The 25748-nt window shown below is 40.0% G+C and overlaps 1 protein-coding gene across 1 annotated transcript in view; it reads right to left on the reverse strand.

The window, feature by feature from the left end:
• Positions 1 to 25748, reverse strand: part of IMPG2 (interphotoreceptor matrix proteoglycan 2) — a 72845-nt gene that overhangs the window by 11920 nt on the left and 35177 nt on the right. Inside the window, exons 9-14 of the mRNA XM_058555709.1 lie at positions 24331 to 24351; positions 17930 to 18174; positions 14944 to 15029; positions 5593 to 5896; positions 3857 to 5151; positions 3155 to 3374 (exon numbers count right to left, since the gene is read on the reverse strand). Of these exons, the coding sequence (XP_058411692.1) occupies positions 3155 to 3374; positions 3857 to 5151; positions 5593 to 5896; positions 14944 to 15029; positions 17930 to 18174; positions 24331 to 24351 (2171 nt within the window). The remainder of the gene's footprint in view (positions 1 to 3154; positions 3375 to 3856; positions 5152 to 5592; positions 5897 to 14943; positions 15030 to 17929; positions 18175 to 24330; positions 24352 to 25748) is intronic.

Genomic DNA, 25748 nt, shown 5'->3' on the forward strand with positions numbered 1-25748 from the left:
CCTACAACAAGGAGAGCATACAAACGTGCTGACAGATGAGCAGTTTCTACAAGGGGACTCCACAGCAGGATTCCACTGTGTATTTCCTAAGTCTTTACATCCTTATCCTAGTATCCATTTTGTGACTTTGTAGTCAGAAAATAATCCAGTCCTGGCCTAGCAGTGAGGGTAAGCGTGTATACAGGGGTGGGAAGGATTACCATTGCACAGCTCCGCTTTGTTGATGGAAGTTCAAGTGTTTCTGAAACACTGCACATGAAACAAGTTAGGCAAAAGACAAGTCAATCTTGTCTCTAGCCAATCTTGAGATAAAATAATATTTTAATCTGAAAGCCTTTAACTGAAAATACATATATAGTAGGAAAATTCTATTTTAAAATTCTAAAACTTTGGGACCATTGAGTGGTGTGGGTGAGTGTTGAGGGGGAAGAAAACAGAATCTATAAGAGGAAAAAGATAAATGATGCTCGCTTTTGCTGCTAGACTGAGAGAGACTAAGACTAATATTTCAATCATATAAATAAGACTATAGTTTTAAAGTCTCTTTCCAGTCATTTGAGCAGGTTAAAGGTGGATGCCCAAAACAGATGGCCCTCTGTTTGGAAGAGTATCTTAATGACTTTATGGGAAAACAAAGGCAGTCCGGGAGCTAAGCTTGGGATAGGAGACAGGGATCTAAAGTGTAGAATGAATTACTTTCTGGTTTTCCAGGGCCAGGCTAAGAGGATTGACGGGTCCAGGAAAATGAGAGTGGAGGAAATGTGAAGAGAGTCTGGAAAGACAGCCTGAGCAGCCAGAGTAACAAGTAACATGGTACTGACTGGGTTCTAGAGAAAAATTAGGCAGTAAGATATATCTTTGAAAGGGTGCCTGAGAAATTTTAGGATATTTGTGCCTGACAGTAACATTTTAAAGCCATCTACTGTGCTACAATAAAGCCTCCTCCATCACCTTCATGTCATCAGCAAATATCTGATAGATCAACAGCCTTGTGTTAGAGGTGTTTTGGGAACATCAAAAATGGACTGTGATCTATGTTGAGTTAACATAAAGAACCACCACAGAGGTCAAGACAAATGTGAGACTGGAAATTCAGCAAAGGAACTCAGAGCTGGAGGTGATTAAGAGATATTTAAGTTCCTTGCTAATTCCTAGAGATATTGGGGGTGGGAGGGCCATTGATGCAGGTTTTACACTGCACATGGGAGGGGCTAATGCCAATTTATTTGAATGTTAAAGAGAAAGGTGACCCTATAAACCTGGATGACTTGCCATGCAGCTGACATGTCAGTTACACACAAAACTGAAGTAAATGCACTTATTTATTATACTTCTCTTTAAAAAGAAGTGGATTGACTTTTGCAAAAGTTTTATAAATCATAACTTCTTGCATTTATATGACTAGTCAAATACTTTTATATGTTATTTGTTTAATCCTTAGAATAGCCCATGAAATACATAGGCCAGCTCATACTATCCCCATTTAATATATGAGGGACTAAGGCTCAGAGATAAAATAGCTCATCTAGGGTCACACAAATGATAAATGGTAAAGCAGAGGCAAGAAACTAGGCCTTCCAAATTATAATTTATTGCTTCTTCCACTACACCACATGGCAAAGAATGCACGGCCTGAGAGAACTCAAGTGGCAAGAGATCTGGATATTGGGGGATTAGCTAACTAATTTCCCTCACTTTCAATGAATAATGGTCCTTCAAGGATTTCAAAGGAAAGAATGTCTGCTTCTTTCCCAGTTAAAGAATAGGGCTGACTTCCAAACCAGTTTAAGAGTAGAAGGCACTGGAGAAATATGAATCCAAACATTCTACCTTACTCCTACTCAAAACCACTGTCCTCTGGCACATGGAAGGAAAAAGAGAACAAAGTTTGAGGATGGTTACAAACTCTATAGGGGAAAAGAACATGATGTTACAAGAAAAACTAATAGGAAAAATTCAACCTAGATTATGAATGAGTCAGCGAAAGTCTTGAGGAAGAGACATTGGAACTGAGGCATAAAGGGTGAGCAGAAGTCAGCCAAGAAGGGAAAGAGTTTCAGGCAAAGGGGCCAGTGTGTGCAGAGGCTTTAAGGCAAGAAAAGTTTTTTCTATCTGAGGAACTAAAAACAAGCTAGTTTGACTAGAAGATGGTGAGCAAAGAGGTTAGTTTCATTGGATGATTTTGGGAAGAAGATAGGGACCAGGCCTTAGGGCTACTAAATCAGGCAGCTATTGAAGTGTTTCAAGCAGGAAAGTGAAGTGATCTGATTGATGTTTTAGAAGGAGCACCCTGGCTACTGTCTGGAGAATGAATAAGAAAGGGGGCAAGAGAGACAGTGGGGAAACTGGTCCAAATGAGAGATGATGGTGGCTTGGACTAGAGTAGTGGCAGTGGGGACAGAGAGTACAGCATAGATTTGAGATATATTTAGAATTCAGAATCAATATAAGTTTGGTAAGTGACGGAAAGTTGGGGGTGGTGGAAACTGAGGTATTAGAATGACTTCCCAGGTTTCTGGCTTAAGTAGCAGAGTAGACAGAGCTTCCATTTATTGAAAAGGAGAAGCTGAGAGAAGGAGCAGATTTGTCTGGAAGGTGGGGAGACTTGAAAAACAAGAGCTCACTCATAGACATCTTCAGTTTGATAAACACAGAATACATCCAAGTTGAGATCATCAAGTAAGTAGTTAGATATTGACTCTCGAGCGCAGAAAACAAGTCCAATCTGCGTATAAAAACGCAGAGAGTTATTGACATTTATGTGAGACTTAAAATAATAGGAATGGATAAAACAACTTAGGAAAATAACAGTAGGGAAGAGAGTCCAAATCTATTGGGCATGGCAACATAGAGATGTAGCAAGAAGAGATCCAGTAAGTAAGAGATGCAGGATAAAGAAAGAGAGAGCCAGATGGAGGAGACAGAAAAGGGAATGAGAGGTGAGCAAGGAAAGATACCAGGTGTGGATAACCCTTTTCAAAAGAGAATGATATTGACGTCCTTGGAAGAGATATTTTACTAATTACCAACATGTTGAAAATTTGCCTGACATAGTCCCCTTTTTCCTCCAAAGTATTAAATGCACCTTGATTCAGCGTAGAAGAAAATACACAAGAATAACTTCTGGATTCCACTAAGTATTCAACATCATTACCTGATTCCACATCAAGGGAGTATTTATCAATAGCCAAGTTCATGGTTTGGTAGGCAGTGATGCAAAAGTCTTCCAGAATCATGTACACAGCATTGTTGACGTTGGGAGGGACAGACTTGGCAAACTTCATTCGGCTATTCACCACAATACTGCCATTTCTGAAGTTCAGGATTTCTAAATTCTGGAACCCTGTGAGATTTGACTGGAGATAGGGAACCAGCTACAACACATGAAAAGTGGTCAGTTTATTGACAAGGTTTTGCATTTTGTCCAATACATACCAAAACAAACAAACAAACAAGGATGAACCCCTCCCCTACTTTTCCAAATTGTATTCTATTTACACTATTTAATCTGTTCATTGACAAAAGTATAAATTGTGAATTATTTGAAAGTCATGAGATATTCACAGTGATATTTAGGAACCCCATAGAACTCACAGAGTTTTAGACACCCAGCGAGTTCAATATCTAAGTTGTCACATCACCCTCATGCCTCCTTTGTGTTTTCCATTTCTTGTATCCACCTGTCTTATTGTTTTCCTACCAACCCTAGGCCATGATGCTATTTGTAGACGATAGGAAACGAACGTCCACGGCAGACCACACTTTCCTTGTCTCAGATCTTACATGTTGGGGGGGAAAGAGGGGTGGTTCATACATGATTATTCACTAACGCCCATGTTTCACTCTTTGTGCTTACCAATTCTAAGAATCTTTGCTCCAGGGCTTTATACTCCAAAGAGTTTTTATTAAACAGGTCTTCTGAAAACATCATGTTAGTCACTCGGAGGCTGAAGAAAACCACCAAAGCTCCTGTGGTCTGGTTATGACTCAAGTCACTTCCTTTTGTGGGCCAAGCCACAACAGCCACCTCTGTGGAGTGAACATTTGTAGACAGTTCCATATAACTATCAACCTTGCTGTTTTCCTCTGGGCTTAGCTCAGGCTGATAGTAATCTGTGCCCATCCGGTCCAGTTCTAGCGAAATATCCTGTACACCCGTAATTACCTCATCCTCCAGCAGGGTGGAGCTTGTGGTTGGAGGCAATTTGGTAGACTGTGTCAGGGAAGCTTTCAACCAGAGCTTGTCAGTACCTTGCGGTGTACTTGCCAATGTGTCTCTGGACAATTTCTCTAGGGAAGAAGTTCTTGCCCAAACTACATCTGATTCTGGCAACATGGTCCACAAAGTTTGCATACCTGGCTTCACTATTGAAACCTTGCTGTCAAACCATTCACGGTTGGATGACTCTGTAGTTTGTTCCATGTGGTCTTTTAGAAAAGTTTCTACCTGATCTGGCTTTTCAGTAGGAGCAGAGATTGCTATAGATGTCAGTAGAGAAGGTGCTTTGGCAACTGAGTAATGATCAATGTCAGATACCTCTGATGTGTGTTTGGAGAGAATTAGAGATGATTGAGTTGTGGTCTCTGCTGCAAAGATGGGCACAGTAGGTCCACCAAGGGGCCCTTCCTCTGCAAAGCTTGGGGTTCTATCAAAAGGCCCATATTTTGAATGTTCAATACTTTGGTCTGTGGAATCTATTTTGTCATCTATAACTAGCTTCTCATCTACACCCTCACTTGGCAAAAGTGAATCCTCATCTTCAAGCCATGACTTGGACAGTGGTTCGATGCTCTTCTCTAATGAAGTCTCATTCCATGGCCAAGTAATCAGATTTACCTTTTGCCCAGACCCTGAACCTAAACCACTCTCAAATATGAACTCTTTTTCCATGGATGTGTCTGGCATCAAAGTGCTCACTTCTAATTCGCCTTTGACTTTGGAGGCCAAAGAGTCCAAGCCAAAAGGTGTAGTTCTTTCTTTATCAGGACGATCTAATGTGACAGAGGAGACCAGATACGGTGAGGATGTCAAAGACACCCCAGAGTCTTCCATGGATGGTACTGTTTCTTTTGGCACAGGATGAGTGAATGAACTTGAAGGCAATGGATCAATAGAAAGAAAATCTTCTAACTCTTCAACTTTGGGTAATCCTAAAAATAAAGTTTTCCATTAATTAATCTACAGCATTGCCAAAATTCCCAGTTCTCTTAATAAAACCAGCTACTTGTTTTTCCCATTAGGTTAGGAAGGACAGATGCTGACTTTTACTTTGCTATATCCAGCAAACAACAAGAACATATGATTATGTTTTTGTGGTGTGGTAGAATCGCTCATGAATATACCCCCCTTCCCTGAGGATAACAAGACACCAGCTATTGAAATAATTCATCCTCAAATACTTGATTTATTTGGACTCTGCAATTCAACCAATTAAATCTGCTTGTTCCCTTTCTCACACAACTTTCCCAAAACATTTCCTCCTGATGGATGCTACCATGCTTCTCTATTAACCCGTCTCTTCCTGTCTTCAAAGCCCTCGTCATCTGATACAATACAGTAAAGAAGTAGGAAAAGTGATTAGAATTCCTCACCATCTCCTAATAAGTGAGATCCAGAAGTCCCTTCCTCAGAAGCCACAGGCAAGCCAGTCTGAAACACTGCTGGGGTGACAGAATGAAGAGTCAAGCTGCTAACCTCTAACACTTCTGTGGAAGAACTGAGGCCCACCTTGGAGGAAAAGGCTAATTTGGGTGTAGACATTAAATCACCCAAAGGGCTCTCTGACCAGAGTTCCCTGCCAGTGGCTAAGGGAGGACCAGAGCTGAAATCAAGTGGTGAAATACTTCTGGTGGTGGATTCATCTGCTGAGAGCCATTCAGCTTGAAGGGTATTATCCTGAGAGGGAAAAAAAACCAAATCATCTTGTAGATAAAGGAAACACATAAAAATCATTTCAGACACCACCTATCTATCTACATTCCCAGATTTTCTAGGGATAAGGAGGCAATATAATATTGGGTGGGAGCAGGACATGGGCTTTAGAATCTAACAGATCTATAATCAAATCCCAATTCAACCACTCGCTAGTTAGAAAATCTAGAGAAAAACCATGTACCTCTTGAGTCTCGCCTGTAAAGTGGGGACAGATGAGAGAACCTATTTAAAAGATCCCAAACAAAGTGAATTTGTGGGAGAAAATATTGTTTCTCTTGCTTTAGATAGTTCCTTTCCCTCTGTCATATTAGCTTAAATACTTTAAATACATCAGAAATTACTAACATCTGTAATTTGTTGTCAAACACCTAAGCACATTCCCCACAGTGGGAAAGAATAATTAGCAATTTTATTCATCATTCTGAAAGGTATTTAATTAATTTTAATTAATTAATTAATTAAAAAAAAGAAACATCATCACATCAAAATGCGGTCTGGTGACCTCAAACAGACAGCAACATCTGTGAAATAGCATCACACTTACAAAATACAATTTTCTCTTTCTAGTGGCTTTTTACTAATATAGTACTAATCTCTTCTTAAAATTTAGCTTCAGGAATAGAAAATCAGACAGAAACACAATCTTTGAACATGCTCCTTATTTAATCCTATGACATCAGTCTATATAAAAAATTACACTCCAGCCCTCACAGGGCTCTGGTACCGGCACCTCCTTCCCTTGTCCTATAACCCAACGGGTGGTAACGGCTTCTCACTGTTGTTAGTGTTTGCATAGCTCAACATCCCTTTTTTCTCCCTCAGCCCTGCACACACCTCCATCTAGGTGATTCTGTTACTATTGAGACCCTGCCTGGCTGAGCCATGTTTTGTAGTGCAACGCATTTAAAAACCCATAAAAGTTTGAATCATTTCTGTCGAAAGGTGATTACATAATTCGTAATGAAATACAAATGGCCAGCAAAGAAGGAATGAGAATCAGTTGAAACAATGACAGCACTGTGAACCAAAAATGGTATCACTCTGGCTAAATTTAATTAAAAATAAAAAATCTAGAAAGGAAAGAGGGAAGTGATGAAAAGTGGATGGTGCAATACTAGTAAATATTTTTTACAATGTGGGTTTCATCAAAAAAAGAAATAGAAGTAAGACACATCTAGGCATTAGACTTGAGCCTGACTACCTGAGTCTGCTGAAGTGAAATGTATGAGAGAAAAGCAAGATATACGTAGAAGAAAGAGGGAGCTGAAGGCCACCTTCAAATGATCAGATGTAACTGCAAATGCTCTACAGAGAAAGAGGAAGGTTTCAGGATAAGAAATTCCTAAGCATTGAATATGAGGATACTAAGACTTGGTTCACGAGTAAGGCCAAAAAGATGATCTAATCGGAGAATATTAGTGGCATTTTTCTCATAAATTGTAGTATTTTAAGAGTATGTAAAAGCAAAGATGGTGCAACAAAGACCAGGCAGGGCTCCACTCTGCTATACACAGGGTCGCTAGGAGTCAGAATCGACTCGATGGCACTAACAACAAAACTACCAGGAGCAGAGGTAACCTGGTATAACTCCATGCAGTGGAGGCAGCCTGTGATCACCGACCCGTGTGCAGGGTGCTCCTATATGACCTAGTTCCAAACAGACACACAAAGTGGCCTGATATTTCTGCCTACAGGGTCTAAAACTTTCCGGGTCCTCAAGAATGGACCAGAGTGATGTCAGCAAGAGGGCCAAATAAGACACCCCTCGCTCGTATCCCCCCCGCAGAACAATTTGGCATCCATCCATGGAAAAAGTGCCTTTGTGGAAGCTGTGGGATCCAGCACCATACAAGAAGGGGCCCAGGAGGAGTCTTGCCCACCCGCACGTGGGGAATAGGCATACAGACCTCGGTCCCAGCTGTGGACCCTGAAGTGGCCTGTGAACTGGCTCCAGGCCCTCTCGGCCACAGTCTGGAAGCCCCTGGAGAACACTAACTAAGACAATCACCCACAGATGAGAGAGCCTTTGTGGAAGTCCAAGAGTCCAGCAGAGAAGTTCTAGTTTACCACTGGAGCAAAAAATCCAAGTTTGGACACGTTGGAGAGGGTAACAGGAACACTTTGACTTTACCCACATCAGTCCTCCTCCAAGGCGGCGCAGCTCGGTGCCAAGAGAGCCCTTCCCAGCTCATGATTTCTCCCACAGCAGAAAGGGCAGGCATGTGAGTAAGTGCCTGGCCTCCCCAGCTGTGCAGGACCCTGCTAAGGAGCCCTGTTCCTCTCTCACTCCATCCAGAGTCCTGAGTCGTCAGCCGCACAAGCAGGGGGCCATGAGTGGTTGGGAGAACAGCAGCCAGGACTCTGATGGTATCAAAGGGATTTAGATCCTATTGACTGCTTCACAGACCCCATGAGGAGGCCTGACCTGAGCCGCTGAGACACCTGCCCCATGGATCTCACCCAACTGGACCACGAGTCCCCCCAGGGCCCTGCACACCTCACCCACACCCCACTCTGGCCCATGGCCAACGCCTTGTGTGCACTCCTCACATCACAGAGAGCGAGCTTTGGCAGACAGCTGGTGAGCAGGCACAGAAAGCAGGCCTGAATCTGCAGGGCAGGGAGATACCACAGACTTCAGCTTTAGCACTGTCCTTGGGAAAGCAAAAGGGAAGCTGTTAGCACTTAGGCAGCTGCATTGCAAGACAGAGAGAAGCTATACAGGCTTAAACGGATTAAAGTTTTGAATCTAAGACCTAAACCCATAAAACTTGTAGAAGAAAACACAGGCAGTACATTCTTCAACATCAGTCTTAGCAGCATCTTTTCAAATACCATGTTTCACCAGGCAAGGGAAACAAAAGAAAAAATAAACAAATGGGACTACATCAAACTAAAAAGCCTCTCCCCAGCAAAGGAAACCATCAACAAAACAAAAAGACAGTCTAACAATTGGGAGAAGATATTTGCAAACTATATATCTGATAAGGGGTTAATATCCAAAATATATAAAGAACTCATACATACATCTCAACAAAAAGAAACAAACAACCCAATTGAAAAATGAGCAAAAGATCTGAACAGACATTTTTCCAAAGAAGATATACAGATGGCCAATAGGCACATGAAAAGACATTCAACCTCACTAATTATTAGGTAAATGCAAATCAAAACTACTATAAGATATCACCTCATGCCTGTCAGAATGGCTATAATTAACAAGACAAGAAATAACAAGTGTTGGGGAGAATGTGGAGAAAAGGGAACTCCCATACACTGCTGGTGGGAATGTAAACTGGTGCAGCCACTATGGAAAACAGTATGGAGATTCCTCAAAAATTTAAGAATATAACTACCCTATGATCCAGCTATTCCACTTCTGGGTATTTATCCAAAGGACACGAAAACACAAATGCGTAAAGATATACGCACGCCTATGTTCATTGCAGCAGTCTTCACAATAGCCAAGACTTGGAAACAACCTAAATGCCCATCAATGGATGAATGGATAATAAGATGTGGTATATATACACAATGGAATGCTACTCAGCTATAAAAAAAAGATGAAATCTTGCCATTTGCGACAACAATGGACAGACCTTAAAGGTATTATGCTAAGTGACATAAGTCAGACGGAGAAAGTCAAATACCATATGATTTCACTCATAAGTAGAAGATAAAAACAACAACAACGACAAACAAACAAATTGATACAGAGATTTGATTGGTGGTTACCAGAGGGGAAGCAGGGAAGGAGGAAGGCAAAAGGGGTGGCAGGGCACATGTGTAGTGATGGATGGTAATTAGTCTCTGGGTGGTGAACACATGTATGTAGTCTACACAGAAATTGAATACAATGTTATAAACCAATGTTACCACAATAAAAAAAAAAAGAATTCTGGGGCCGGCCCGGTGGCGCAAGCGGTTGGGTGCGCGCGCTCCGCTGCGGCGGCCTGGGGTTCGCTGGTTCGGATCCCGGGCGCGCACCGACGCACTGCTTGGTAAGCCATGCTGTGGCGGCGTCCCATATAAAGTGGAGGAAGGTGGGCACAGATGTTAGCCCAGGGCCGTCTTCCTCAGCAAAAAAAAAAGAGGAGGATTGGCGGATGTTAGCTCAGGGCTGATCTCCTCACAAAAAAAAAAAAAAAAAGAATTCTGCCATGACAGGGAACAAGAAGTGTGGAGTAAGCACATGCATAGAAGGTCTGAGAAAGCCTAAGAATCCCTAGCAGGGCTGATGGAAGGTATTTCTCTCCTGAAGTCAGTCAGTAAAGACTGGAGGAGGTGACTGCTATTTCACGTGCCAAGACAGCAATGCAAGACTTCAAGGAAGATGAAAAATCAAAGAAACATGACACCATCAAAGGATCACAATAATCTTCCAGTAACTGACCCCAATGATTTACCTGGTTGAGAATTCAAAATAGCTGTTTAAGACAGCTCAATGAGCTACAAGAAAACACAAAAGGTAATTCAATGAAATCAGGAAATCAATATACAAACAAAATAAGAAGTTTAACAAAAAAACAGAATCACAGAAAAGAACCAAACAAATTCTGGAGCTGAAGAATACAATGAATGAAATGAAAAATGCAATAGCATCAACAGGGGAATGGATCAAGCAGAAGAAAGAATCTGTGAAGTAGAAGACAGGACCTATGAAATTATCCAGTCAGAGCAGAAGAAAGAGAAAAGAATGAGGAAGAATGAAGAAAGCCTATATGTACTATGAGATACCATCAAGAGAAGCAATCTGTGAATTATTAGAGTCCCAGAAGGCGAAGAGAGAGAGAAGGGGGCAGAAAGTCTATTTAAAGAAATTATGACTGAGAACTTCCCAAATCTAGGGAGATTTTGACCATCCAAGTTCATGAAACTCATCAAACCCCAAGCAAATTCAACTCGAAAAGATTTTCTCCAAGACACACTGTAACAAAACCATCAAAAATCAAAGACAGGGAGAATCTTAAAAGCAGCAAGAGAAAAGAAGCTCATTACTTACAGGAACCCCCAGTAGGCTATCAGTGGATTTCTCAGCAGAAACTTTAAGGCCAGGAGAGAATGGGATGATATATTCAAAGTGCTGAGAGAAAAAACTGCCAACCAAGAGAGAGAAAGATGTTCCCAGACAAACAAAAGCTGAGGAAGTTCATCACCACTAGACCTGCCTTACAGAAATGCTGAAAGGAGTTCTTCAAGCTGAAATGAAGGGACACTAATGAGTAACATGAAAATATATGAAAATATACAACACAGTGTAAAGTGGCATATAGTAAAATACTGTAATATTGTGTGTTAACCATTTAACTCAAGTAAAAAGGTTAAAGGACAAAAGTATTAAAAATAACTCCCAAACTCCAAAGTGGGGAGAGCTGCAGTCTTGTAGGACTAAACCTCAACCTGTGGGATCTGATGTTATCTCCAGTTAGGTAGTATCAGAACTGAGTTGACTTCTCAGACACCCAGCTGGTGTCTGGAGAATTACTTGGTGCTCTGTGGGAAACTCCCACTCTACACATTGGAAATTGGTCTCAGGACCATTTTAGGGGCAAGTATGTGCATGTGTGTGAACCTAATGAAACTATCAAATTTTAGAACTAGAAGGACTCTTACGAACCATGTAGTCTAACCTCGCCTATGAAAGACAAGGCACTGAGTTTCATAGAAGTGAAATGCCCACAGTCACAAAAAATAGAGAAAAAAATCAAAACTCGATTCTGAGTTTCTCGAGTCCCAGTCCCAGTGCTTTGCACACTATACCAGACTATGCATTGAGAGACAGATGCAAGTGTGTATACCCAGATAGCAAAAGGATTCCCAGAGCAGAAACTAGAGTTAACAGACCTGGCATCCATTCTCATTCAGGCTAGCATACCTCCACAGGTCTAAAAGACCCAGGGGACACAGAGCAGAGGGAGACAGGAGAGACCATTTTCTAATATTTAAATGTCTGCTATGTTAAATATGGAGGCTGTTCACATAGACAGAAAAGTTTCTTCCTTTCCCATTTCTTTTCCTAGTATCTAAAACCATATATATATTCAGGGAAAAGTAAGAAGGCCTTTTGCTCAGTACCAAATTCTGTTCCTCAAAAAAAGAGGTTACAAGGATGACACACATACGAGGGAATTCACTTTTTACACACCAGGGAATTCACTTTTTTCCTCTTAATTATCTAAAACCACTTCTAGAGATGTGTTAAAGCCACCCATTCTTCCAGCTGAGTCAGGCATATTTACATCCTTGCAAAAGCCCTTTAACCCACACTTAAGAAATTGAGTTTCATCAGACAGAGCCCACGACGTGACACATATTAGGAAAGCAGCTCAATCCTCAATAAAAAAGAAATCCTCAAGCAATATATATGATTTCAACATATCTATAAACTAAATGCCTTTTCATTTCATAAAAATTAAAACAATATGTATCTTTAATAAAAGTCAAGTGAAGTAGGCAACATAAAAAGTGAAAGTAAACAATTTGACTTTTTAAATAAGGAAGACCACCTATTTCTAAAAGGTACCCTCTAAAACATGGCATGGCAATGAAGCTTTCTCAGACATTTTGAAAGATGTACACATACAGGCCAGGAATAGCACTTCATTTATTTTTATATGAATAGATGTTCCCATAGTAACAAATTCAACTCAGGAATTCTTCTTTTAGTTCAATGTAGTATATTAACAACTTTAATATTATATTGGCCAGTTTCACTTCTGCTAATGCCAATTGAAAAGCTTGCTCGTGCTATAGAAAGCATACTGTGCAATAAGTGATTTTCCAAGTCGGGATGCCAAAAGGGGTCAAATTCAATATCCCAACATTTCTACTACTAAAATAATTTCTAAAAATCAAATCTTGTAAAAAAAATTTTCACTTCTATAAGAGAACAAAATCTTAACAGTTTGCCAAAAAAGAAGAAAAGAAGCAATAAACAGACACTTCTAATTAATCATCTTTTTCTCATGTCTTATGAAAAAGACCCCTTAACATTCCAATGTCTCCTCAAATTGTTAATTACTGCCCTACAGTTGTCACTATTCAACAAACAAAGGGATTGGCTTAAATGCAAACGGAATCACAGCTCAGGCAACGTAAACAAACAGGTGAGCCCAGTTGGTCAGTGCTTGCCATCCTTAAGGGGCAGCCCCTTTCAGCCAAGCTCTAGCCACTTTCTGCAACAGGAGAATGAGAGCTTAATGATACCAGATATTCCCGGTTTTCAGCAAAAGTTGGAAATCTGCATTTGTATGTAAAAATCTAATTTTTAAATATTAGCTTTTTTTTTTTTTTTTTAATTTGGCCCCAAAGTACATGCTTACAGATGGATCCAGCCAGCTCGTCTCCAGTTTGCAATCTCTGGCTTGTATGGAAATCCCTGTCTTTACAACATCATTCTAAAATATCATCACAGATCTTCTTCTGCAGTTAGAGAAGCCCTGAGTTGAACGTGATTAGAAGGAATGGAGACTAGTGGTGTAATGTCCACAGTGAATCACCACTCCCTGCCACTGCACCCTGGATGGATTTCTATTACAGCATCACCTTAATTCTGTAGAAGTCTGTCTACTACTACCAGACTGGAAACTTCTTGTAGGCAAGGCCACACCCTTACTCATCTTAGTTTCCCCAGCACTTGGCACATGAAAAGCACAAAATAAATATATTTGAATGAATGAATAAGCGAATGAACAAACAAACACCAAATGAATGTAATCTCTGATGTCAATCCCCCTCGAACCTTTTTTCTCCAATATGGAACTCGGTGACACCACATTTCAAAAGTGAGTTGCTCTATAACCAAGTAGAAGAAATGGCTGCATATATTAATGGTTAAGCGAATTTGGGGCAGGCTTTCTAAATGTTCATTGTTAGATTAAAGCCAAGAAACAAGTATTTCAAAAAGCTTATATGACAGATAAAGACAAACACCATATGATTTTACTCATATGCGGAAGATAAACTAACACACGGACAAAGAGAACAGATTAGTGGTTCCAGAGGGGAAGGGGGTTGAAGGGTGGGCATAAGGGGTAGAGGGGCACATTTGTATGGTGACTGACAAATAATAATGTACAACTGAAATTTCATAATGTTATAAACTATTATGACCTCAATAAAATTAAATTAAATTAAATTTAAAAAAGCTTACATGAGACAGGAAAAAAGTCTCAAGAGGCTAGAAGGAGTGGGGAACGTAGAGAAAGTCCCCCTACTGTGTCTCTGTAATAATAAAAGATTCGTGTACTCATGGTAAACAGGGAAGTCTCTTGTGGGGTTGTGGCTGTGGCTGTCACTGTTGTTGCTGCTTTAACCGCGTTTGAGGAGCCACTTTCTCTTCTCCTGGAGGCCTCTCGATAGGTGAAGTGGCCAGTGGAGGTTTGGAGGGGTAGAGAAGTGCCCAGGGGAGCAGGGTGGTAAGAACAAAAGAGAAGGTCATTCCACGCTGCTTCTGGGCAAAGGGAAGTGTTCTCAGCCCAGGCTAAAGGAGGCTTGATCAGAGTCCCTGTCATTTGTCAGCTAGCTCATATTTTCACTCTTCCTTCTCTCTTCCATACACACGCTGCTCTACATGCTCTGGAGTCCAAACTTTTTCTTCAGTACAATCCTTGGAACAAAAGTCTATACTCTGTACCTATGTACATCAATTTATAGTCTTGGTTATAAAAACTATTTCTGGGTAACTGCTAAAGAACAACTCGGTGGGCACTTATAACTTAATTATCACCAACAGTATGGACCATAAATAAGTTTTACACCACGTGTGGAGTTCGGCAATGCCCAGTGTGTGGATTTCATTTAACCACTGAGGAAGGCTTAAATTTTCTGAACCATTACTCAGGACCCATGAGCTGACAACTATGAGTAATGTTCCAGGGATGATGTAAGAGAATATTTGAAATAGGAACAGGTCAGGAAATTCATGATGCCAAAGTAAGCAGGTGAGGGTACAAAGAAGAGAAGCTTGGGGGCCTGGTTCCAGGCATAAAACATAGAAACATACTTACCAGAATAGATGGTGGGGTTGCCTGAAGACGTGAACGCTGGGTGTTCCAAACTAGGTCTTCAGTTTGGGGAAGCGAAACTCCTCTCACTGAAGAAAGAACAATATTAAAGAATTTTTTAGTTGAGACACTATTGTATTTGAGGTTCAGGACAACTAAAAGCCAAGTTCTTCCTCTTTATAATTTAGATTTTGGCAGAACAGATAGGGGAGACTTGCTTAGAAAATGCTGGCTACTTTATTCAGATATTTTACTTGTATTAGACAATCTGTCTGAATTCTAATACTCCAACATAAAATAAAGATTCTTCGCTTTATTACATCTAGGATACTCCTATATTATTCTCTTTCCTTTCTCAAGCAGTTTTTACTCTTTTCAAGATTCTTTTGAAACAGTTGTTTTTAAATTGATTTTTTTTCATTTTAATAAGAAAGTTGAACTGAAATTCCAACTCTTTTTGGTTGACGCTAAGAATGGAGAAAATTACGCAAAATAATTTCCTCTTTGGCAGAAAGTGCCTTTGAAAAATGGGCTAGGACACCAGAGAGTTTATCACTACATCGATATTAAAAAGCAATAAAGTTAAGAGAGTATATTGTATAATTTAATTCAACAAAGGCTTACTGAATCCTTGCTAGTTACTACAGACTTGGATGAAGTTGAGGCTATCAAGAGTGATAAAGCCAAGTTCCTCCTGTGGAAGTATTCCTCACGCCAGAGAGATAAATACAAACTGTAAAATGACATGAGAGGCATATATGTATACAATGTATGGGAATACAGACCAAGAAGAAATGGATTTTGCCTGAGGGGAGAGGGAATCAATGAAAGCTAAAAAGAAGGGATTGCCAGGAGAGTGATCTGGTGTATGCACCAAAAATAAAAGCAGAATCTCTCTTTATTCACCTGTTCCCAGTGGCCTGACATAGAAGGATCAATCAGAAGCAAAAAACCCTATTTGGTTCAAGTAGTTTCCAAAACTCTTTTTCAACTGTGTATACAGTTATCTTTTCTTCTATGGAAAACACGCACCATGAGATCAAGGATGAACATATCTTTGGAGATGATATCAAGTTACCTAGAAAGCTGCAGCCATTCAGAACTCTGAAGTTGGCATGACAATAGCAATGGATTTTAGGGACAAAACTCTGAGCAATTGAAACATACATCTAATGAAAGGTCAAAGCACCTGAATTAGTTTGTACTGGATAACCCAAAGCTTTTGTTGAACTTGCTTGGAAATTCTGAGAGAGTGGCTGACCTCCTTTTTAGGACACCTTCCAGGAGGTAGCTCTACCCCCAGGGTCCACAAAAAAGGAAGACTTCGCTATGCTGTTTGTAGATTTAGTTTCCCAAACAACCTCACTGTGCCTGTTGCACACTTAATTCTCACGCTACCACTACCCTGACCTTGGTGTTTGCACCTTCTGCTCAAGTTAGGTTCCCATCTCCCTGAGGTCATGACCTCCTAGCTCTATTTTTCCTTTCTTTGATCCCAGTATCCAGATTCCTGGAACCTCCTGCCTATATGCTGTCCCCATAGGTAGCCCCCAGCTAGTCTGTATCAGCCTTACCAAAAGGATTTCAGCATCTTCAGATTATAACAAGCCTCTTCTCTTTTCACTATTTTATCTGGCTCAGGTATTCCAAGATTCAACAACAAAAAAGAATGAGGAAGAGAGGAGGGTACCTGCACTGCTCCATACACAAAGGATCCCTCGTGTTTTAGAACTGACAGCTTAATATTAACACTAACCACTGAAGAGACAGTTTCTCCACTTCAACGTCCTGCATAACCCACATGAAGTCCAGGCCACTCTGTGGTCTTGTCTCAGCACAGGGTCACAGTAAAGAAACATCAGTCCAGCAGCCAAAATAATTGAAAAGCAATTTAAAGTTTTAGTCTAGCCCTTTAAAAAATGTCTTATTTAGGAAGTGAGGGATTATATTATACATAGTAAAATTTTATTAAAATTTTTTTCTCTCTCCTTCTCTGTTGTGTGTATTTTGTTTATTTACACACACACACATGCACACACACACACACAAAGAGGCAGTGGTAGCTGCCTGAAAGGATACAGGCTCTCTTCTCTCAAGAACATGTGGGAGTTGGAGAGGTTGTAAAAATGCATCACTGTTAGTTAGTATTGCTTCTCACTCGTGGATTTTCCTCTTTGACAGCCAGTACTTCTCTCATGAAGTCACTTCAGTAAAATATATTCTGCTGGACATTTTAAAAGCTAAACTACCAACGAGTGAAGGAATTGTGGAGAAACAAACATGAAGTAGCAAGTAAGTTAACAGGACACCACGACCCCGATGAGTTAAGCTGTTGCACGCTAGTAACCAGACTCTTAGCAAGCTTTGGTCTCAGGTTGAGGAGGCCACTCTTCAGCCCCTAAATCCAGAGTAGTCAACCTCTCTTTGATGATCCCAGATCCATCTGTTGATTTTGGATCATAACTGGAACCACAGCTGTCTGAATTCAAACTTAGTACTGGATTCTCTGGAATTCTGCCCAGCGTCCATTATCAGTTTTTCTTTGACCAAGATCTTCCCTCAACTTCTCTGAGCTGCCCCTTCTCTTCTGCTCTCACTTTAAGCCTTTACCAGCTGACCTGGCTCTGTAGAGTTAATGTCTTGGTTGCCTGGATAGCACTATAACCTGTTTAAAGTCATACTTCCAGTTAGTACTTTCCTTTTTCTTAATACTTTGCTCCCATTTCTCTAAACTATTTCTAAATGTCATGCTGCCCTCCCCTTTCCTCACTCATTGTGACCTTCTGTCTACAAATATTCCAGAACGTCCCTGACCGATCTACCCAAAATAGCTGTCCGGCTAAAGCTCCACTCATACCAGGATGGCTCCCGTCTCACGCAGTCTAGAGAATGCTCAGAACCGCATACATTTAGGGAAATTAGTTTTCGCCACAGTATTTTGGAAAACAAACTAAAACTACAAGGACTGCATGATGGGTATCAAACTCACCACTGATAAGCTGAAGGGAGGCAGGATCTGGATTCAAAGAGGAGTTCCCCAGCAAGAAATTCTGGTGCAGTGTCTCAGCAATATAATCTCTGAAGTTACTAATTGTATAAACAGCGGTGGGCTTATCATCCAATTCCACAAGACCATGGTTTTCCACCTTGTTGGAGTGAAGGCTAATTAGGTCCCAGGTGGTATTGCTGATGGCCTCACCGTTGAAGGTAACTGCATAGTGAACATCTATGCCACTATGGATGAAAAGAGAGAAGAGATTAGGCCCTGCTAAAGAAACACCAAGAAAGGATTTTTGAGCCCATGGAGAACAAGCATTAGATCTGGAGGGAGAGTCTCAAAAAGCATAGATTCCATCACCCTTCTCTGCAGACTCTGGGCAACCATTAGCCATCCCCTCCTCCTTCCCAGAGAACAGAAGGTCATAGCTCGAAAGAGTTCTAAGGAGGCCGCAGAGTCAACCCTGCAGCATACCCAAACATCTTCTTCCCCCACATTCTCACCCCTTCTTTCTTCCCTCAGAGCCAACTGCTCCTCTCTACTTATCAGCCTGCTTCCTCCTTTCCCTATTAGCATATCTCCTCCTTGATTTAAAAAACAAAACAAACTGGAGCTGGCCTGGTGGTGCAGCGGTTAAGTGAGCGCTCTCCGCTGCAGCGGCCCGGGGTTCGCAGGTTCAGATCCTGGGCGTGCACCGATGCGCCCCTTGCTAAGCCATGCAGTGTCCCACATAAAGTAGAGGAGGATGGGCACGGATGTTAGCCCAGGGCGAATCTTCCTTAAGAAAAAAGGGGAGGATTGGCATGGATGTTGGCTCAGGGCTAGTCCTCCTCACAAAAAAAAAAAAAAAAAAAAACCTTCTAACTCCATCCAACAATGGGTAATCCTGTCATATCTTTTTATTATTGTTGTTGATGAATTATATACTCTACAACAGGGAGTGAGCGATGAAGAAGCTTAATTACTACGAACTAAAACATAGTTATTTATTGTGAAAGGAAAATATGAAATACTTGGAAATAAAGCAAATTGATGATTTGTGACTTCTTTTTAAATATCATGCTAGAATATTTTCTAATATGACAGTTATCTAAGTCTCTCAGAAGACATAGTTTTGTTTGATAGCCCAGAAAATTTACAGCCCTATAAAGTTTAATACTAAATTGTAAAAAACTACTAAGATGTGATTGATTTTTTTGGCCTGGTAAAAATGATAACTCCATAAGTTTTTGATTTTACTACCCTATGGGGCATTAATCAGTTTTCTATCTAACTTAGTAATCCTTTCCCAATTAACTATATAAATTTCTATTTTTCAAATACTCTAGAAACTAGCTTTTAATTTTCTGCTGGCTCCTTCATTAATGAGTTGAAGAAAACCTTGACAGGAGCTAACAAATAATTTTGTCTGGGAATTGGGCTTTCTTCACTATTACCTTTTCATGAGCAAAGAGAAGATTTCTCAGAATAAAGGATAGAGTGAAAATAATTAAGTAAGAGTTGATGTGTCATTTCATATTTTCTTAAACAGTCATTTCGGGGAAACAACATCAGAATATAAAATTTTTAAGCCCAGAGGAATACTCCTTCTGGGATCTAACTCAGATTTCTCTAACAACTAAAGCTAACATTTATAAGTGCTTACAATGTGACAGATATTTAATATGCTTTATCTCACTTAATTTTCATAATAACCTTATAAAGGTTTTATTATCTTCAGATTATTGTTGAAGAAACTGAGCTTTAATAAAGTTAAAAGACCTGCCTAAAATTTCCCGACATATAAGTGGTAGAGTTAAGATTCAAACACATCTGCCTGCCTCCAGCACCTGCATTCTGAACTACTATGCTATACTTTCAACAGTTTTAATTAAACTATTTTAATAGAACTATTTGTCAGAAAAAAAGTCATTATGAAGAAAGCTTTGCTTTAGTCATCACTCTGGCTTCCAGGGAGTCCATGAGACCCAGCCATCAGAGGCAGTACCCAGCAGGCCACACCAAGATCCCTCCAGAGGAACGGAGAACACTACCTTCCCAAAGATAAACCACTCAAGATAGACACGTGATGGAAACAATTTGCCCCTTCAGACATTCTGTAGGACAAAAATGACTCCCAAATCAAAGCATACAAATAAATTAAGCACTTCCTCCTCTGAACTTACTTATATATTCTTATATATTCCTTGATTTTAGCCTTTGTTGTTTTGTCAAAAGATTTTGTTTACAGTGACTGCCTTTCAATCTCTCCTTGAGTTTCTATCTCCAATGTTCAGCCTGATACCTGGCACTGAGGGGTGGCCACTGCCTAAATGAACAGAAATCTATACTTGTCTGAATATAAAAGAAAACTGCAACCTAAGCAAGGTATTCACGTATCTAAAGACAAAGTATCAACATAAGGAGAATGGCCCCATGGAGTCTAGAAACAGGAAATTAATCAACTAATTTATGTTACTATGTAGTAGAAAGCTTCTGACCAGTGTATTGAGGCTTCCTTGTAAGACAGATCCCCAGACTGGAGAGGCCAACAACTGGCTAGCATGGCTTGATGATTCTGGCCATTAAGATCACTCAACTTCCTTTCTCTGATTTCAAGGGAGTTTTGATTATAACTCCCTATAGATTTTCCAATGGGGAAAGGAAGCATGAGCCAGCCAATGCAATAACTGGTTGTTTGACAGATATATTTCTCGCTTTAAATAGATCAACTGGCCTCCTAGAGAATGCATTGTATTTTGTGGTTTGGTAAGCATGAATTGGTCTTAAGAGACCCCTCCTTCCTGGGAGGACCGGCAGGTCTGGACCTGTCCTGGGCCTGCTTGCTGCAGATCACACCCTGGACGACAGGACACGCCATGGAGGTGACATGCTTCACTTGCTATACAAGCAGCCAGGCCCCTTTGACGTTCCCGTCTCCTCCGAGTAACTTCAGTAAGGTTTTGCTCCCAGCCCTGATGAGCTGCCACTTCTAGTGGAGTGGTTTGGGGCACTTTAAAGTGGTAATTGAACATTCTGACACCCTGAGGTTCTACTAAGTGATAAGACATGTTCTTGTCGTCTAGAACTTCCCTCAATCCCTTAATTTTTCACGCTAAAATATGTTGATTCATAAATAATTCCTGATCTTCTTTTGTAAAGCAAATAAATTCAGTAAAATATGCTACAATAATCAAATGATAGCTCCAAGGTAGAATAAAACAGTAAGAGGGACACCTACTGGTCAGAACTCATCACACCACATGTGTCCCAAGCATCGAGCACAATCCCAGCTCATAGGAGTTCAATAAATACTCTTGAAAATAATGAAAAAACAAATGACCAATTTTATTCACTAATGCAGGCAGATAAGACAATTGAATTTGTGCCACTTAAATGACAATATGTGATGTTCCTGTCTTAATTTGAAGAATTTTTAGTTTCTAAATATGAAAGAGTAATTTTTCACCCTAAAGAGCATGCATATTATCTTCACACATTTGTGTCATCTGAGTTACCATTTTAGGGACACAACTCCACAGCCACACCCCAACTCTATGAGGATGTGCATGCTCTTCCCAAGCTGTGGGGGACGGATCACGCCTGATCTCCAGAAAGCGGAGCTTCTCCTTCAGGTCTTTGCACAACCTATTCACGTGTTAACATGGCTCTAAGACAGGAGGCAGTGATAAGGAAAAAATGGAGAAGAAGAAAAGGCTGTGCCTATCAGCATTTGAGTTGGTTCCTGGGCTCTGCAGAAAATCAGACAAGAAGAGTCAAGCCTCTCCTGGGAGCCTACTATGTGCCTTGCATGACTTTTAAATATCACAGGGAGAAGATCAAGAGAAATATTCTTGGATCAAGAAATCTGTGCAAATCAGGCAGTCTGGATTAGATTACTGGCCTTACTATTTATTGACAAAATATAATTTGTCTCCCAATGTTTCCCATGGACATCTAAAAATAACACTTCTATTATAATCTACCTTGTCTAGCGAGGATAAATTCATTAAAGAAGACACAATGCCTCAGAGAAATGCTACAATTTATTACCATGTTGTTGTGCTGGAAAGAGAACTCAAAGATGTGCTTGAGGTCTCAGGAACCATCTATTTTATTCTCAGAGCTGAGAACTTCACTGCGACCCAGAGCAGAGTGAGTGCTGGCATGGTAAATGGAGCAGGGACGTCTCAGGATGAGTGAATAAAAGAAAGCCAAGAGGCCAAGGGAGTACATGAGAAGCAGAATGCACACGGGTAGACAAAACATTATCTGATTGAAGAAAGCTGTGCTGGCTCTCCGCACTCAGCAACTCCAAGTGAACCAACAACTGTATCATCAGCATTCATCTTCTCAACTAAACTGAAACAGCACTACAGAGAGGAAAGCTCCTCTGTCTGACAGCCACTTCCAGAGATATCAATCATGGGAAGGTGAAATGTACCCTTTCTTATTCTCTTGCCTCAAATGCCCTGATTGGCTGTTTGACAAGATTTTAAATAGGAAAAATAATGGTATCACCTCTCATTAAGATCAACCAAAACAAAGATAATTCAGAAAAAGTCAGTCATTTCTTCTTCTATAACACTCTTCTATTAGGGAAGAAGGCATACAGTTACAAAACCCAGAGCTGAATTTTTGAAGTGTGTATACCAGGCAGATATAGTTGATTCACTTCCAATGGTTCAAACTGACTAATTTAAAATAATGTGTGCATCTTGAAAGAGGTAGAAGGCAAACAGAAAATCTCATGTGCATATAAACGCTTACAAAGAAAGAGAGAGAGAGAGAGAGAGACAGAGGTTATATATTATATAAACAGACTATTTCTGTGCCATACATTTATTCATACATAGCTCAGAATAAAAATATACCAAAAAATTATGAATAAATTCCATCAACTGGCTAATACCTGACAATACTGAACAATTTTGGAAACTGCACCTAGGTTAACAATTCTATCATTAAATCTAATGCCTTCATATTGAATTGTTGTCTGTGTCCATACTTGGCACTCAGCAACTGGACACTATTCTTTTGAGCAAAGGGTTAACATCAGAGTTCGGGTTGTTTTAACATTCTAATCACCCAAGAGGGCAGCAATTAAACAATCAGGCCTTTAGGCTGAGTACTGGCCAGCAGCACACATGCCTATAATATATACACACAGAACAGCTTACATATACTAGGAGTACAGAAACCCGAATTCTGACTACCTTGGTCAAAATATCTGATACCTCCTACTCACATAATTTATGGCAGATCAGTTTGTATCTCTGAGGCAAAATTCCCTCACCTCCAAAAGCAGAATGAAATTAATTCTCATTTTCACTATCTCACAGGTATATAAGAAAATAAAATGCAAAAAAATAAAGGAAGCAGTCCTTTGACACATCTCTGAAAGCACTTTTCATTAGACTGTGTTCTTGGAGGACGCAGACCAAGAGTTATTCATTTTTGTAGGCATAGGGTTTGCTCAGTTAGTAGGCACTTAGTAAATACTTGCTAAAATAATACAAATGAAAATGAGGAAGTCAGAGAGCCTTTCTCAACATAAGATATTACAATGCAGGAAAATTACTGTATCTCTAAACGTGTCCAGATTTAGCCTATAAATTTGCTTCATAAATTCTATGTCATACTCATCAATCTTCCAAGAGAAAGTGAATTTTAAATAAATTTAAATCCAAAGGCAAAAACTAACAAGCAACCTTCACAAGGGGTATTGACTATGCTTTTATATTATGCTTCTTCTAAGAAATTCCAGAGAGCAGACATTTTTGCAAATGAGCTTATTACAGAGATCATCTTTCTCCTCTTCATTTACTTGTAAAGTGACACTTGATAATATCATTGAACGATATAGTATACTTGAAAGTGTTTACATTAATGCCAGTCTTTATTCCTATTTTAAATTAAGTATAACTCAATATTTAAAAGTACTTGCCAGTCAGCAGTCCATTACAGGGGTCTGTAAACTATAGCCTCTGAGCCAAATCAAGCCCACTGTCCAAGAGTTAATGGATTTTTTATTTTCAAACAGTTGAAAAAAATCAAAAGAAGAACAATATTTTGTGACATGTAAAAATTACATGAAATTCAGATTTCAGTGTCCATAAATTAAATTTTATTGAAACACAGCCACGCTCACCATTTTCAAAATATTGCCTATATCTACTTTCATCTGATAGTGGCAGAGCTGAGTTGCTGCAACAGAGACCACATGGCCTGAAAAGTCTGAAATATTTACTGCATGACTGTTAACAGAAAACGTTTGCCAATCCCTGATCTGTAAGGAGAGGGCAGTGATACTGAAAGTGATAAAAGAATTGAGCCATGCTCCCTTGGACCATATCTTCTAAACTACCTCCTCATTCAGTGGAGAGCAGAGAAAGTGCCAGAAAGTACTCTACCTGCCATTGTCCTTGGGGGACCTGAAAATAAAAATCGAAAGTGTTAAGCAGAGTTTAAGACAGTTATAATTGTCACATCATTCATCGAAGTGCAAGTTCTTAATATATTTCCTCTGAAATGCTTCCTTAAATGAAAATGCTTGCATAGTATCAGATGCTGGCAAATTCCTGTAGATTGAGGGAAGTGAGTAAAGGTGGAGAAAGTATTCTATTTTAAAATCAACAGTCTTTACTGTCTTTAAACTTTGTTAAAAATACTTTTTAAACAATTCCTATCAGGTTATCTCTTTACAAATAAACTTTTTCAGTAGATCAGCGGAGCACTCCAGTTGTTGGCATTAACAAAATTGGGAACCGTTTTTTGTGGACACAATGCCTTATGTAGAATTAAAATAAATGAAAATAAAATCAACTGGTATACAGTACGGTGCTAAGGGGTTGGGAAAGGTCAGGGCTAACTAACTATAGGATATTGCATAGCCTTTAATATTTATTTATTTTATGTAACAGACACTTAACAGAGCTTCCCACAGGCCAGGAACTGTGCTAAGCATTTTACAGAAATTAATTCACTTAATCCTCATTACGATTATTAGGGACCACTAATATCCCCATATTACAGGTAAAGAAACTGAGGAACAAAGAAACTAAATAATTTACCTAAAGTATTTCAAAAGTATTCTTTAATAAAGCAGAATTAATAGGTAAATTGTCTTTTTCATACAAATAAGAAGTTAAGACTTGGTAATTTACCTAACACCATTGAGCCAGCAGTGCCAAAGGCAGGATATGAACCTCGGCAGTTGCCTCCAAAGGCCATGTTGCCTTTCACTTGCTGCCTGATGAGAGAGGACTTCAAAGCCTCACATTCTCAGGTTCTCCTATGAGCTTCAGTCACAGCTGGAGAGAGTCTTCTGTGAAAAGTGCTGAGGTTGACCTGGGACACTGGTCACGGTGTGAGCGTAGGTGGAGGATCAACTGACCATGCCTATCCTCTCCCCCGCACCAATAACGAGCTGAGTGTCCTTAGGTAAATTATCTCAATTCTCTGTGCTCTGGTTTTCTTATCAGAAAAAATGAGGATAACAATAACTATCTCATAGCACGGCCATTGGGATTAAGTGAGTTAATATAGATATAAAGCCTGGCACACTGTAAATGCTATGTAAGTGCTTTCTGTTACTTCCGGTAAACCCAGAAGCTGTGACCAGAATATGCCAAAGTTAAGATGTTGACGCTGTTAACTATGCTGTTAGGTTACACAGTGCCCCTGCATCCAATTGCTGGGGCCCAGCTATCACCCAATGCTCCAAACCGTCAGAGTGCTGAGTCTAGCACGGAAGTTCAGAGCAAGAATTAGCCACTTTGCTTCAAAAGCCCTCCTCTGCTGCTAATTTACAAGCTCTCTGACTTTGGGC

Source organism: Diceros bicornis, chromosome 15, assembly GCF_020826845.1.
Source record: "Diceros bicornis minor isolate mBicDic1 chromosome 15, mDicBic1.mat.cur, whole genome shotgun sequence".
In the NCBI taxonomy this organism is placed as follows: Eukaryota; Metazoa; Chordata; class Mammalia; order Perissodactyla; family Rhinocerotidae; genus Diceros; species Diceros bicornis.